The sequence below is a fragment of the Nesoenas mayeri genome, assembly GCF_963082525.1.
Source record: "Nesoenas mayeri genome assembly, chromosome: 1".
Lineage (NCBI taxonomy): Eukaryota > Metazoa > Chordata > Aves > Columbiformes > Columbidae > Nesoenas > Nesoenas mayeri.
The window spans coordinates 62,489,520-62,506,715 of NC_137541.1; the positions used below are offsets into that span (position 1 = coordinate 62,489,520).

Below are 17,196 nucleotides of genomic sequence, written 5' to 3' on the forward strand. Positions count from 1 at the left end.
ATTAAAAGACAACTACTTTGGTGTGATTTAGCAAACTGATAGAGATGGAAAAGGATTATTTTAATAGAAATGCAACCTGTATCTAAGGTTCAAGTGGAGCCTGTGGATTGGATTTGGGAAATAACAGTTCCCTCTTGAAACCCACCAGAGAAGAGAAGAACTCTTCCTTCCTGAAGAAAATTATATTCTTGTTCTTCTCTACTTTTTGTTTGTTATGAGTTACGGTAGTAAGAGGGTCAAGGTGGACTGTGAAACCCTGCTTTGGAATCAAGATGTTTGTCTGACTTGTTTGCCCTTGGTGAAATCAGTGCTACTGCAGCTTCATTGCCATGGGAACCTCCAGTTACTAAATTTAATTCAGCCCAGGGTTTGCTTGTCTGTTCTGTTCTTGCAATGTAGACAGGTCGTAAGCAATATATTGATACTAAGCTGTAGCATAGCAAAATTATTAGGAATCGATATTACCACAGTATTGTAGCATATTTTATGTTCTGCTCTGAGCTGCCTGGCCCTCCTGTGCCTGTCTCCAGCCTCCTCTTCCTCTCTGCTGGCAGATCAGAGGCAGCGCTGCCTGCATAGTCTTTCTGGTATGGCGACTGGCAAAGGTAGGAACTGCGGGCAACCTCTGCTTGCTGGTGGTTCTTCATCCTCTCCCTGCACAGCAGCCAAGCACAGAGTGCCTGTGGGCCTTGAGGGGGAATGCTGCTGGAGAACCACAGAATGTCAGGGATTGGAAGGGACCTTGAAAGATCGTCTAGTCCAATCTCCCTGCCAGAGCAGGAACACCTAGATGAGGCTACACAGAAATGTGTCCAGGAGGGTTTTGAATGTCTCCAGGAGACTCCACAACCTCCCTGGGCAGCCTGTTCCAGTGCTCTGTTACCCTCACTGAAAAGAAGTTTCTTCTCAAATTTAAGTGGAACCTCTTGTGTTCCAGTTTGAACCCACTACCCCTTGTCCTACCGTTGCTTGTCACCAAGAAGAGCCTGGCTTCATCCTTGTGACACTCACCCTTTATATATTTGTAGACATTAATGTGGTCACCCCTCGTTCTCCTCCAAACTACAGAGACCCAGCTCCCTCAGCCTCCCAGAGAAGGGAGCTCTGCAGCTTGAGAAGTCCTGGGGCTGGCGTGGGTCCCAGTACCTCTGCAGTATCCACAATAGTGTGAAGTCCCCCAAGGACAGACCGTGGCTCCAAAGTTCATGTTGAACTGGAAGCAGGAGGACAGGAAGTGTACAAGCAGAGGATGAGAACTCCTATTGTCTATTCTTCTTCTGAAGTATTATTAATTTCTTTATAGTCAATGGACCTTTTCTGTTGTTGGTGGTGGTGGTTGTTTCCTTTTTTTTTTTCTTTTTTTCTCATTGATGCTATGTAAAGTTCAGATGATATCTATTGGATGGTTATGTTCATGGTAACGTAGAACCTGGGCTCTGAGATGCACTCGGTTCTAGTGCTAGTAGAAGAGGTGGAAGTGTGCCTTTACTGCAGCCAGACTGGGGAGACCTCTGGAAAGTCTTATTGTATACAGAGTTTTGTCATGGAAAAGACATTTCATGTGGCTAACTGCAGGATAATTGATTTCATAGGTCTTTCATGATCGTTTGGGTTGTTGGTTGCTAATGTTTTGCCCCTCTGTAGTTTGGTTTAGTGATACTGCATCGCTTTGTACAGAATCCATGGTGAGCACAGAGTGCGTAGTCCTTTACGTTAAAAATTTGGCTGAGTACTGATTAATAATCAGTAAAAGATTTTAACTGTTTCCTTTAAAGTCCAAGACCATGCATCTTAATTTAATAGTCGAGAGGGATGGGGAAAGGTATTGATTTACTTAAAGGAATATATTTCTGTGGTATTTGTTCATGGCAAGTATTTTCAAGCCAAAAGAGGTATTTTAGGGAAAGAAACAGGTGGTCATCTGCCGAAATTACTCTCTACTTTCTTTCTTTGTAGGTACTACATTGGTCGCCAGATGTATGTGGTGGTCTCCACACCAGAGATGATCGAGCAAATCTTAGTGACAAACTTCAGTAACTTCACCAACAGAACTGTAAGTAAATGAAAAGGTTGGCTTTGTGGATGGAGTTGGTAGTACTGTGAACTGGAGCTCAGACTAAAAGTGACTGAAAAGGAGCTGGAAATAGAGGTGGGAAAGTTACAACATGGGTCAATAAGACTTAAAGCTGTATAAAATCAATATATACATTCAGACAAAGGCTTCTGTTACCAGGACTCTCTGAGGAAGAAACAGAACATCCTTAAAAGAAATGCACTGCCCTTGTGAGTGAGGAACCAGATGGATGCTGAAGAGAGAGGGTTTCAATATCCAGTTTTGCCACTGACCTCCTCGGAAAGCCTGGGGAAATCACTTACTAGCTCTCTTCCTTGTTTCTCAGTCTGTAACATGTGGACAGTACTATTTACTTTCTGCCACCTGTGGTCTGTTTCGTGCTTTTAGACTTTTTTGGGCAGGAGCAGGCTGCTTGGGACAGGGACATGCCTCCTGCAGCTAACATACTTTGCTTTGTCATACTTAGCACTCTGAAAATGATAAATAGCAAAAAATGAAGTTGGGGTTAGCAAGGACTTGTACATATGCTGTTCATTACATGCATAAATATTAAAAAAACTTTTTTTCAAGAACTGGTTAGAACAAATAATGAGGGGGAAATGGTCAAAGAGAGAAGGAAGATTTGCAGCAGTTCCTCAGCATTTTACATGGAAATACTGTCACTGTGACCGCATGTTGCCTCAGTGCCATCCATTCACTTCTTCATCCTGGGCCCTGTGTATGCTCAAACTTGCTCTAATAACTCACATGTATTCAGGAGGGTTGTTTGTGTCCCCGGCAAAAATTTCATCTCTGATCAGCTGTCTGTCTCCTCTGCCCCTCCAATCCCCTCTGCAACCAGACAGTCTGTTTACAGACTTCTTGTCTCCTTTGCTTCCTTCTTTTGGTACGTGAGGTTCATCTTGTGGCTACCTATATCTTATTTAATAACTACTTGTACAAGTCGCCCTTCATTCTGCCTATAACTCATATCCGAATGGAAGAATCTCAGTGTGAAAGCTTCTTAGTCTGAATTTGTTGTGTGTGGCAAGGGTCTTTCCCCATTTCCTCTGTACTTGAAGGAATTTCCCACTTCTTCCCTTCTTCTGCTCCTAAGCAGGAACCCTATTTCTTCCTGTCCATAACTTTCCCATGCTTTTTTCCTGTGTATTTGATAGGAGCAGACTATACCCACTATTCATAGCAGTAGCTGGTGCCTCAGTAACACCTCCTTGAAATTAAAGAGCATTCCTTTGAGGATACATTCAGATATTCATTCTGCTCTTCATTTTAGTCAGCCTTTGACAATTTGAATTGTCACCCTTCATATTTGGCAGAATTTTTCCTTATGTTCAGGATTTTATGGTGAGAGGTTTCTGTCTTGTGGTTGTACATCCATCTGTCATGGTCCATGACATTTGTGTTCCTCTCTAAAATTCAGGTAGTTCAGGTCGCCATAGCCAGTTTTTTTCTCTCTCTCTCTTTCTCTCTCTCTTCCTTTTTTCTTGTTTTCTTCATCAGGGATCTCTTAGGTATAGGCGTCTGTGTAGGTTCCTATCTTGCCCTTGTCACTTGACTGTCCCCTGTACCATTTGTGGCTTTTCTGCACAACATCCTGCACTATGCATGAGAAACTGAGACACTGACAGAGTGACATCCCGTCACCAACCAGAAAGCCTGTGACTGATGAGAACATTTAACTCCTAACCCCCTCCTTAACAGATAAACAGTTTCACCTCTGTGCACTGTTGCTATTTCTGTCTTGCTTAATGCACATGACTCTAATTCCCATTGATTTCCCCTCATCTTATATGTTTTAATCTGTTTATTCCATGGTGTTCTCACACAGCTGCAATCTTTGAGTGTTGATATAGTAAGTCTCACTTTCCACTTTGTTCCCCCTTTTCCACCTATTGCCTTTCACTTACTGAGAGCAAGGAGCCTTCTGTTTCTGGGTCCTTCCACATCTGACCTGGGATCCTTTCCTCTCTTGAATTTTCACACTGGAAGCTGACTCTCCTCTTTAGTTCACTGTCAACTCTCTTGATGAAGTGTTTAGTTGTCCTGTACGCTAAGGATTCTATATGAAAATAAATAATGTGGGATGGTATGTAATGAAGGCAAGTGAAACTTATTCAGATGTGATTTTGGTTATATGTGAAAAATGGTTGAAAGAGTAGAGTGAGAAAAGCCCTTTCCAGGTTAAAATAATTATTTCTTCTCATATTGACTTAATAAATGTTGGTTTAAGACTTTTAATAGGGTTGCTTCTATTTATATCTTTTAAAATTACTCAAAGCAAGCTCCTTTACTTAAGTGAGGCTTTATATTTGCTAGTAGAGAATCCAAAATGCAAAATAGACCCCCCTACCTTATTTTACCCCTTCCTTCTCCAAATGGTCTACTGATGAGTGGTTATAGAATTGGCTTTGGAGTAAGTGTTATTCGTAAAGCTAGGCTAATATCTTCCAATCCAGACATGACATACAGTTGCTATTTCAACCCAAAGCTTTTTATTTTTTTTTTTTTTAGCTTAAGAGTTTCAATCTTCAGGGGTGAGAAGGATGGGAAAGGGAATGAGACTAGTGGGTCTGAACAGGCCTTGGGAAAATCCACTGTGTTTCCTCTCTCCTCCCCGCACCAGTGCTTTCCAAAACCAAAGTTTGTACTTTATCCACCAGAGGTGAAATATGAGTTGTCTAACCCAGAATGCCATAAAGAGAGATTATTGACCACACCCTAGCAATTGTAGCAATCATATGTTAACAAAGCATCACTGAGTTGCAGGATGTGAGGACTCATTCTAAAAGCTAAGTGTAGAAAAAGTTTATGTCCCATGTTTATTATTCTACTTTTTCAATTAATCTTGGAATATGTTTATATAAGACTAAGAGACAATAGGAAATTGAACGTGTGAAGGGTTGCAAACAGTGGATGTACTTGATAGACAGAAGTGAATAAGATGATGATTCACTGAACTCTGAGATTTTATTAAAGCTGTCTATAAGCACTTGCTGGCTGCTTGCTGGGAAGTGATCGGAAGACATTTAGGGAATCAGGGTGGTTTTACTCTGCTGAGAGGATTCTTTTGGATACATCTTGTGTCCTGTCTCCACATACAGAGCGATGTGAACCACTCATACACTTCTCATACTTTGAATCTATCATCTGCTCACTCATTATGTGGACAAAGTGGATTTTGCATGTGCACAGAAGCCAATCTCCCGTTCATTTTATGCATTTATGTTACCCTTTGATATTACACATTTCACATCTTTACTATGAATATCTTTGAAATATTGCTGTAAAAAACCTTTTAGGTGCCTTGGCCCCTCCTGTTGTTTCTGAGTTACTAGTTAGTAATTCTTGTTGAAGTGTATGGTGACTGCAGATCAAGTCTGTATTAAGCTTCACTTCCTTTTAGAACAAACAACCAAATCTAGCACACAGGGTATTATTCCCTTATAGGCATGGGGGTATATTTATTGTTAACTGTGTAGTCACAGGAGGGTAATAATGAACATTCTACTTTCCCACTTAATTTTGACTTGATTAAGGTGAACATTGTAGCCATTTAAAAAGAAAAATGTCTCCTGTAATGTACCTTCATACTTAAGCCATATGAATTCTCTTCCCTATGTTTTTAAGTATAGTTGAAGAAGAAAAAAATGAAAATTAGCTTATAGACCTTCTGCCAAAAAATATGGAATTGATTTTAATTTAGGTTAACCACGGAAACCTCAGCCAGCATTCTAGGCAGGGCTTTACTGTAGTAAATAATGTATTTTTCTCACAACTATGTTAAGTCTTCCCTTGAATAGAAGTTTTCTTTTAGGAGCACTAAGACTGTTTTTAGCTGAATTACTGTGTTGTGCATGAGATAGGTTTATGATGTTGGTTGCATTCTCCCCAGCAGGATAATAATATGTAATCTGTTTTCAGATAGTTTTTAATTTCTGCATTGAAAATATCTTTTTGAATTAGTAATTGAGAATCATTAAAGTGTACTTTTAAAAATGTAGGAGCAGAATGTTAAGGAGTAATGTAAAGAGAGGTATTACCTGGTATGTAATTTATATGGTTCAGAAATTGTTTGCCAAAGCATTTGCTAGAATTGTGGATCAGTGAGCCCAAAGGCAAAGGTAAGTACTGGCTAGTTGAGGTTTGTCAGCTGCTGGAGTCAGTGCTCTGCCAGGATTATTGTGGAAGCTAGTAGCTGATCCAGATCAAATCCTTAAATCTGCCTGCCAACCAGCTAGATGAAGGTGACATTTTAAAATACAAAAATCTATACTAACTGCAATAGCTGAAAGAAAACATTACTGTTTTCTCATCAGGAGCTTTGCTGCTGCAGTGGAAGAAGTAACAATAGACTAAAAAGTGAGAATGAAGTCATAAATGTGAAAACAAAAAAGTAGCATGGAAATTGATATAACATGACAGTACAAATTCCTTATATCCCTCTTGAAGGAAACAACAGTTGCTTGAACTACTTTTCTTTGTGCTTCCATTTGTCCTTTCCCCCCTCCAGGTTCCTCCACATGGAATATGGTTATTCTTTTCACATGTAGAACTTGCCTGTTACACTAAGCTGTTGGCTTCATCTTTATTTTGTTAAGTCTGTAAAGCTTCAAGACCTACCTGTGATATTAAATCAAATATTACCACCAAATAGGAAGGAGCCTATTTGCTGTGTCTTGTTCAGCTGTGGTCCAGGATTGCTGACATACCCCTGCATTGGCTGTTCTTTCTCATCTCTTGCTAGGTGACACAGTACCAGCAAGAAAAGCATCTGTATATCATAGAATCATAGAACAGTTTGGGTTGGAAGGGACCTTCAAAGGTCATCTAGTCCAACCCCCTGCCATGAACAGGGACATCTTCAACTCCATCCTGGCCTTGAATGTCTCCAGGGATGGGGCACCTACCACCTCTCTGGGCAACCTGGGCCAGTATTACAACACCCTCATTGTAAAAAATTTCTTCCTCATAGGTAGCCTGAATCTCCCCTCCTTTAGCTTAAAACCATTACCCCTTGTCCGGTATTTCTTTAGTAAAATGTCTATCCAAATTTGATACAAGATGCTTTCCTCTGGTCCCTTCCATCCCCAACCATCCTGTATTTCTGTGAATTTGGGATCAGGTCCTCAGCCAGCATAAATCAGTGTACTTCCATTAAATTCAGATGACTACACCGACTGATAGCTGTTACATCTCTGGAGTGGGGCTGGGATGCATGACTGCCTTTGAACAGTTCATTGTGGTGCCTCAGGAGCTGACTCTCCTGTGTGTGTGTCATCTTGGCCTTCTGCAAGTAAAGAGTCACTTGCGTGTCTTGTGCCAGATTTACTTGATGTGTCCTGCTTTGGTTTTTAGAGTAACTTGCATTGCCTGTACACAGCAACCCAGCTGCTGGGCTGTCATTCAGTAAACTGTAGTAATTCAGTTGTGTATCCAAACCCATAGTCTGATCCAGCTTATGGGCCTGGCTGTTTCTTTAGTCCTTCTCTCACAAATATGGGTTTTGGTTTGAAAAAATCAAGTCACTGACATAATTATTTGGAGATGTATCATGTACAAATAGTTAAGGAATGAAGCGTTGTGTACTGTTGCCAAAAGACACATATACATGCTTGACCCCGTATCCTTGGTTTTGGCTTACAAATATTTCTTTTCTTCAGATTAAATGCCCTGTGATTATTTCCAGTGTGTCAATGCTATCATCATCTTCTTTTCATGTTGAATCTCTTAGTTTATTTCCAAATTGTTGTTGCAAAATGCGATGAACTCAGAGTGTAAACAGATGATGAATGTGCTTTGTTGGAGGCTCACCTTCTCATGGGTGCCTGGTTTAGGGCACTAGTGACACACAGTATGATGCTGGGTAAGTCAATATTTGGAAGATGATTCAAACAAACAAAAAAAAAAGGGTGAAATATATATCATGCGATCTTCATTTTTCCACTTTTTAAAATGACTGTTCAGTGGGATGGTTTAGTACACAAGTGATGTTCTCTTGTGTGCTAATAATTTGATTGTGATATTTAGTTTTAAAAACAAGCTGGTTTTCATGGCAGCAGAAAGGAGGGACGTGCTTTAAATTTGTTCACTGCCTCAGTCTTTTTAGATATGTTTCTTTGTTTTCCCATTCCTTCATCTTGGTATTTGTCAGGTTCACATAGGGCATGGAGAGTGACCAACATAACGTTTCTGGAGCCAACATATCCCACAATTAGTTGTTATACCTGCATTTGTGTATATTTGTATGTATTTATGGATGCATACAGATGCATATATATTTGGTTTGGAGTGTCGTCATGAGTTGAAGCGATGCTGAATCTCTTGTCCTCACTAGAGCCTTGTGGATCTCAATTGTGCCATATCTTATTACGGAAACTTCAAAAATGTGCCTCTTTGTATATGCTGTGGTGGTATTTCTGTTCCTGAGGCAGCAAAGCCATCACACCTGATGGCAGGCCATGCCAGGAACATCCAGTTCTTTGTGATACAGAGCCGCAGTGTTCTCTCCTCCCTTCTTCCCTGACTTTGTAGGACAAATTGAAGCAAGTGTCAATACTGCCACATGTACAATAAGGCTCAGTCTCAATGAGCCGAGAATATTCAGTGCTTCCAAAAATCATTCGATGCCTTACAAGGATAAGTGAAAAGGTGTCCAAGCAGTGAATTTATTAAGATTTACCTTTTTTTTGCCTAGCAGTTTTCTACAGCTGCGAGATCATAGTTGATTTGAAATCTTGGCTGGTACAACATCATTATAGAAAGGGAATTATGCTAGCACGGAATGCATTTGGCTGTATAGCACTTAACTGTTTAATATTAATGTTTGACTGAATATTTGTGGGTGCTGTTGTACAGCCATGTGAGCCCAGATGCCTGAGAGATTTTTCTCCTGCCAGTCCCTGCCAGGGAGAGAGCAGAGGGTCTTATCATTGTTTTGACCTGATGTTTCTCACTGGGCTGAGCTGGAGCAGGAGCTCCAAGGCTCAACAACTGTAATGATGTATCTGCTTTCTTTCCTCGGTGTGCCTCCATGGCTATCTTCTGGACAGATGAGAATAACTTTATAGCTTGGTCAATGTGTATGTAACTATATTGCCATCACCTTTGCCTGGTAAGATAGCGTTGAATTCTGAATTTCTTTTTTCTTTCCTCTTTTTTGCATTCAGAGCTTGCTGGTTAATTTTTCTGAGCAATTAAATCCAGTTTTGCTTAAATGTTTTAAAGTAACAGTGCATATGCTTGCAATAGACACTTTAAAATTAAAATAATAAATATTGAGAGGGTCATTTCTTTCAGACTGTGTATGTCTTTTTATGCACACACAACAAATTGCTTCTTATTCCCCATATGCCACAGCTAATAGCACAAAACTAATGTTGTCAAATGATCACTGCTATTGACTGTAAAATTAATCAGACTTTGGCTTCAGTTAGCCTTAAAGAAAGACTTGACATATTAGTAGACTGTGTTCTGGGAACCACCTGATCCTCTGAATCCCAGTGGGATGAAGTCTGGTTTTATGATTAGGGCTCTAGGTTGGGATTTAGGAGCTCTGAGCTCAGTTTTTGGCTTTGCTGCAGAATTCCTGTGTTCACAAGGGCAAATCGTTTAGGAAATGCTTTGTCACCTTAACAAATGTGAAAGAGTATTTTGGGAATTTCCAGCTGAACATTATCATTAGTGAATATTAGTGCTTCAGAACGGATGGCAAAGGGTTGGTATTTGGTTTATCTGTTAATTCAAATGGTTGTGGTGGGAGTGTTTTTTGTTTGTTCTTAAAAAAAGCTTCAGAAATGTGGAGGAAAAATGTTTTAATGAAAAGCTCTTTTTTTTTTTTTTCCTTTTCAGTAACTTTCTTTTTTGAAGTATTTGTAAAAAACCTGAAGTATTAAATTAATATTAACAGATTCAATTGAATGTATTTTGAGGATTATCTTCTCTTTTGTAATTTTCATTTGTAATTCTAATTCAGAACAGGAAACCAAGTGAAAGCTCTGTCCTGCAATGTGGGAAAGCTCATTTGTTCTTACCTTGAACACCTGGCACGTGCCTCTGCTGGCTGCTATTCATGAAAAAATGTTAGTATTTACCTACTTCTATGCACATTCTTATGTCTCATTTAATTCAGTGGGCCATGAGTGTGTATTTACTCAAGTAGGTTTATTAAAATTCTGTCCAGAATGGGGACATTCCCTTAAATAGGAGCTTTTGTTTTTCTGTGCCTCATGTGGTGAAGAAGGCAAACACAATCTGTTTTCACACATTTAAGGTTTTGATGAGGAATTCTGAAAGTTTAGGAGTATACTGATAGCAACAGTTTGGAGTGTAAGAGAATGACTTAGAAGCAATCAGTCAGGCTGAAAACAGTGACTGTAGTTAAGTCCTATTAGTTTGAGGATGGCCTCATTGACTGACTTGGAAAGACCCTGTGTTAAAGAGGAGAACCTTTAACTGGCATTTTATTTCCTTTGAGCGGCTACCTAGATGGTTTGCTGTTTGAGGAAGGTTTTCTGTGTTGTCATGGCTGGAGGGAGCTCTTCTGGAAGAGGTCAGCATATCCACAGCAGTGGTGGTCAGACCACAGTTGGACTTGGAGAAAACCACATATCTCGTAAGGGTGCTATTTTAGCTGACTAACGTATTGTTGTCCACGTAGGTCATGTGAAATGGTTTGCTTAAGATTTATTAATCTCTAATTGAGTAAGCAAACACTACTATTTGTCACGTTTCCAGGTAAGACAGCAAATAAAACCAGCTGATCCCTCTTCTATGAAGGACTAGCAGTAATGGTGGAAGCAGAAGGGTTACACACAGATGGAATACAAGAATAAAAACTTTCTACTTTTTCTCTTTTCCAGATATGGGTTGTCTGTTTTCAGATGCTACGGGCCATAAACCTTGGCAATGTAAAAGCAATGCAGTTGACTGCAAGGAGGCTGGAAGCCTTAAGAACAGGTTTCCTCTTCCCTTGCCCCCCATCAAGACATGATGAATCAGTAGGTTGAGACCACAACTGATGTTGAGATCCACAGTCATCTTAGCTTTTAAAGGATTTATTATGAAGTGAGCTATTCTTCAGCATGTGTCTTAGTATTTGAATCTATCCCTCAGTCTTCCTCTGGTTTATTAATGGGCTGCAGTGCTGCCATCGCCATGGTATTCTGCTACCTCTTCCCCTGCGAGCACTGCAAAACTGCATGTTGATGGAATTTATATTTTTAATTCTCCACGCCTATATATATAAAAAGGGTTTGCAAAACCATGGGGGAACACAAACACGAGGACAATCTGGTATCGAGAAATTACCAAGATTACTGTGGGTTTTTGTTTGTTTTTAATGCTCTTTCTTTATACTATTATACTGCAGCCAGCATTGGTTCAATACCTGCTCCTAGGTAGACACCAGAACACCAGATGGATTACGTACTTTACAGCACTAATGATAGTGGCTGATAATGTGTGCAAATCTCCCTTTCGCTGATTGTTCAAGGCAGTTAAGAATTACTGAATACAGCTGTACATAATTACACTTCTTTTGAAACTAAACCAGCCTGTGAAATTTCTGTTCCTGGAAAATGGTCAAAATTAGTCAATAACAAAAACAAAACAAACAAACAACAAAACCCCAAACCTTTTGCATGTACTTAGTTGATGGTATATTGTGACATTCTATTTCTTAGATGCAAGGCTTCCTTGCCAACTCTATTGAGACTTAAAGGAGGGGGGAAAATAGCTGCATAATGAAATGACAAAAAGGTGGTTTTGCTGCAGGTGTAGGAAGATGCTGATTTGACAATACTCTGTGCATATGCACTTTTCTATGTCAGAGTGAGTTTACCTAGGATTAAGTATGTACGTGTCTTAGTGTGTTGCAGGTATGTGAAGGGACATTCCCTCTTTCTACCCACTCCCTGTTTCTTTCACGTTTCTTTGAGTTACTGTGAGATCAGCTTTTGAAATTATCTTTTTTGGCTTGTTTATCCTCACCTGTTTTCTTTCTTCTGTCATTCTGCAAAATTTCATCTTCTAAACTACTGAATAAAACAAGATCCAAGTTTTATTAGGTTTTACATTCTCTTTCCCCAGTTTTTCTCCTGTTGAAACTTGCCAATCACTTTTAAAGCCTACATTGGGCTTTTCTGCAGCACAGGAGATATCATTAAGGCTTTAAACCCACTAATGAGGGAAATGTGCGCTGCTTGAAGGCTCCTGCAATATTAACCACATCCAATTATGTTAGGTAAACATATGAGTATAGTCAAAACAGGATGAAAGCATATCTTTCTATTCAGGCCAAAAGCGGTCTTCCGAGCCAATCTTTCATCAAACTTACATTGGCTATTTATTTACTGGTTTCACAGTAGCACTTCTTTTTTTTCTTTTTATACTGCAATGCTGAAGACAAACAACACTTACAGACAGAAAAGGACTGTCTATTCCCAGGACTCTGTTCCCTATTTAAAGAATATGTTTTATTGCTGGATAAAATATGTAAAATCTTATGCTGATAAATATTTTTTCTGTTTAAACACAGCATTGCTTCCTTATCTAGTCCTGTCCTTAGCCAACTGTGTTATGAGTAGGTTTGATATATGTGGAGATGCAGTTTGTGCTGGTCTTTGCTGGTCCTGGCCTTTGTTTTCTGCTAATTTGTTATTTTTTAAAGGAGGGTTCAACTTTTCTTACTTCTTTGGACATATTTGGTGGGGTTATTTTTTTCTGAAGCTTATTCAGTCTAATAGCAGAGGTTTTCAACAGTCCCTCATTTCTGATTTCTGAAACCTCTATTTGTCAGTAGCAGACTAGTTGTTTTGTTTACATTTTTCTCCCTTTTTCCATTCTTAATGTACAGTAGAGTGTAATGGTTTTGATTCCTGCCTTTCCTGGTCTGCTTTTGTTAGGAGGAGACTAATTAGTTTATCACTTGTTCCATAATACGTATGGGCTTGGATCACAGTGTTCAACTTGGCTTTTTTACATACTTGAGTGATTAGAGTTCAGACCCAGTACCTTGCTTTGTATCCACATTTGGAAATAACTCACATGTTCATGAGTTAAAAAGTCCTTTTGAAGCATCTGATGGTGGAGGAACCCGTTCGGGTCTAGGGGATTGATGTTTCACAGCACAGAGCTTTACATGTACCTGTCCAGAAACCTAGAAGTTCAGCACTGTGCATTGGAGCAGATGTGACATAGCAATACATGATAGCTTGAATGGATGGTATGTATCACACTTAAGATCTGCGTAGCCTAGTAGGGTGTCCTCTTTCAAAGATGGCCAGCAGCAGAAGACAGACAGTGACAGTAATCTTCCTTCTAGCCAATCTGTCCAGCCTCCAGCAACCAGTACTGTGGTGACTTCCAGTGCCAGAGGCTGCATGTGGGCATAATCTCAAATCAGTTAACCCCCACCACTTTTAAATCCTTTCTATTGACTATTATGCAAGCAGGTTCCTTTTTTTATTTATTTATTTTTGGTGTGTGTAGATGAGCTTTTTGTTTCAATTGGGATAGGAGTTAAATCCGGGGAGCTGGGTGTGTGCAAGTAACTATCATTCCTCATCAGTGGTAGTTAATGTGATAGATGCTGGCATTGTTATACTAATCCTTGGACACCTCTGCCATTCATTTTAAGTCTTTTAAAAGCAGCATTGTCATCTCGAAATTACTGGAAATAATTCTCTTTAGTCGTTCCTTCTGATCACTTAATCTATTTACCTGCCTTTGTATTTATATTTGAATCTAAATATATGAAAGTTTTTTTGTCTTTGTTTGTTTGTTTGTTTGTTTTGGTTTTTTAGTCAATGATAATATTCCTGTCTAGCACAATGCTAATAACCTTTTGTGAAGATATCTTAGCTGGACTTACCATTCCAACAGCAAGACCTACAAAATGGACCGTGTGAGCATTCCTCATCTGGTTCAGCTCAGAAGCTAATCCATTTTGGTTTATGCATCAATGCTGACTTTTTCAGAACTACACAGGCTGGCTTGGCACTGAAACAGATGATGAGTGTTTATATGAGCTCTCTACCAGCTCAGTTTCAATGGTGGTAATCTCCAATGGATGTGGAGTGTTGAACAGCTGATGGAGTAGTAGCATCTTAAACTGATGCAGTTGTTTTTTGTACCAGTTCTCTGGTCATGGCCTGGAAAGTTCTTCTCTGATCTTTACAAAATAACCTAGCAATTAACTCCAGAAGGTCTGTTCTGAGCAATCCTATTTTTTTGCTTGTGATCATACACTATTTCATGTTCATTCTGCAAGAGTAAAACCTCCATGGGAAAGGGTGTTTAGAGATGATGCACTCCTTACCACTGCCAATGTGTTGCAGCTATAAATCTTATGAACTATAAATGAAAAATGAATCGGCAGGTCTTATATCAGTCTCAGAATTCTTCTTTGTTTATATAGCAACCACATATCTTGGCACCATTTGTTGTGAATGGCTGATAGCAAATATTTGGCTGGTGTGAGCCTTAGGAAGGGAACAGGCTGCACGGTGTTCTGCAGGTTCTGGGGAAGTGCTGCCCTGTGTGCATAGTGCTCCCCACCACGACCAAGGAAACTTGCAGAGCCCTTTGCCAGTGCTGCTGACTTTTCATCAGCATTAAATTCACCACACTTAAGGGAAAAGAAGAGGAGAGGTCTAAAATTAAAGTCTTCACACTGCGTAGCTTGCTACCGGCTCTCCGGTGTAACAAGTGCTCTCTGCTTTGAGCATGCCTGGCCACTGCTCATTTTCATGTTGGTTCACCTGTTTCTGAAGGCTTGGTCATAGTGAGAGCTTTAGCCATGCAGACACATATGCTGCAGCAGCTGTATATACATGGATCAGGAAACAGCTATCCTGCAGCAAAATAAAAGGATTGTTGATCATTGTTAATTATTTACTCCTGCTAGTCTCCTCTCACTAGTGTTAAGCAATAGAAACTAAAATAACTACATTCTTTACTGAAATAATGTCCCGTTCTTCTTCTTTTCCTCTCACGCTTGCTCTTGGGGAAATAAATAGTAAAAACAAGCACTATCTTGCACCATTCTCCTCTGCTAGATTAATTGTAAGTTGAAGATACACAAGATATTATTTTTTTCCCTTTTCAGTGTAATTGCAAAGGACAGTTTCCCCATTTCCTTTTCCATTTTCAGTATGCGCATTTAGATGAAGCTAAAACTGCACTCTTGCACTTTTTATGCAGCTTCCCTAAAATAATTCTGAATAATTTAATAATGGCTCAGAAACATTCCAGTTTAACCAGTCGTTGACCTTCAGTCACATTTTAACGTCATTGGGACTATACTGGTATTTCATCAGTTCCAAAGAAGCTGTATTGTAGCAGAGGCAATGGTGATATCTATAATTAAAGTTGCTCTATGTGTCCTATTACAATGTTTACCTTTCACAAGTTTATCAAATTTTAACTGAATCAATTAATATTTTCCATTTAGATTTTTTCAAGCAAAATGGTCTCGCTATTTTGGAGAAGAAGCCTAAGGAAAAGCTAGAGTTATTTATCCATTGTGGGGAAAAATAAATCCAAAGTCATTTTCTTTGACTTCGGCTTTCATTGCTCTGGTGTAAGGGCTGAAAAAACAAACAAACAAACAAAACCCACCAAAACATAACAAACAAACAAATAAAAAACACTTTGAAAATCTGACCAAAAGGTTAAGTTTATAAATCCCTGAAGAATCTCAGTAAACAGAGAATCAACAAACATTATTAAAGATCAAGAAAACACACTTGCTAGTATCACTCTCTCATGACAGGGCTCTACAGATCACAGACTTCTTCTACAAGTGGTAATGTGAGCTTTATGTCTAGATTGAGAATTCTGAGTTTGTGACAGAATCATATCGCACGAAATATGAAATATTAAAACCTTTCAGGACTTTATTTTCTTTTAAAATGTTACACTTACAAAATCAAATAGAGATGCTGTGGCGAAAAATAGTATAGGATAACATAGCTAAAGAATTTGACCAATTTTTGTATATGCTTTAGGATATAAAGGCCATACAAAGTCTAAGATTTTCAAACCTTTTAGCAATTTGTTTTGCTCTCCTAGTTTCCTCCTAATATAATCTTAAGTGACTGCAGCAGGAATATATGGAATGCTATATTGACAGCATCAAGAATGAAAACAAATCAACAAAAACCACAAACAAACCAAACCCAACCAAACAACAACAACAAACCAACCTTACATAGCCCTTAATTTTTTCTGAGATGCGTTTAGGAAATATGTGGAAGATAGTAGTTTCATGTTGTGGCTGATTTTGAAGAGTTGAAAGATTAAATAAAAAGCTAATTAGAATGTAAATGTAAAGTCAAAGTTGGTCCAATTTGCAAAGTAAAGTTTTGTTCCAAGAACATATATAACAGTATATTTTACTGGAACTTTTCTCCATTTTTTTTCTTCCGGAAAGCCTGGTAAAACAAATTGATTTTGCAGTATTTCTAGTTTCTCTCAACTACAGAGCTTAGTTAAGTTTCCCTAATGAGATCTGGTTTTATTTTGTTTAATGTTTGAGTTTTTAGAGGGAACATCTCCTCCCCAGTTGATGTTAGACCATGTCAGATTAGACACTCTCTGGTTGCCGGATGGTGCAGATTTGGTTTTTTCCTCCTTGGTGGTCAAGTGGGGCAGCTGTTATTTCCTCACTTCTTTCAGCTCTTGGTGCTTGTTGTAGCTTTTATATTATATTGGCAGTGCACAGTCAGTTTTTGCTGTAAGAACTTAGGCTGGTCCCATGGTTACGATTTATTCTAAGTAAAAATTTCAGCAGGATTTTAGACATGTTGCAGAGGGTTACTTTTTCAGTTTCAAGATCCCTTTTGTTTATCAGGCTATTGGATGCTGCGGGGATTCAGCACCAACCTCAGATGTGGGAGAAGCAGCTCTGCAGAAGCAAAACAAATTCTTGTGATATCAGAACTCGTGCTGCACTGGCCAGCACTGATGTTTGGCAACTAAAACCCCTTTCTTTCTCCTTCTCCCACCCACCAGTAAAGCTGGGCTTGGAAGTGAAGATACAGATAGCTTGTAAAAACACTAGGTGCATGAAAGTACTGGAGTCCTGTGTCCAGCTCTGGAGGCCTCAGCACAGGAAAGATGTA

The 17,196-nt window shown here is 39.2% G+C and overlaps 1 protein-coding gene across 1 annotated transcript in view; it reads left to right on the top strand.

Moving 5' to 3' along the window:
* The window catches only part of TBXAS1 (thromboxane A synthase 1), a 234,494-nt gene that overhangs the window by 105,919 nt on the left and 111,379 nt on the right, over positions 1–17,196 (top strand). Inside the window, exon 4 of the mRNA XM_080343746.1 lies at positions 1,957–2,053. Within this exon, the coding sequence (XP_080199872.1) occupies positions 1,957–2,053 (97 nt within the window). The remainder of the gene's footprint in view (positions 1–1,956; positions 2,054–17,196) is intronic.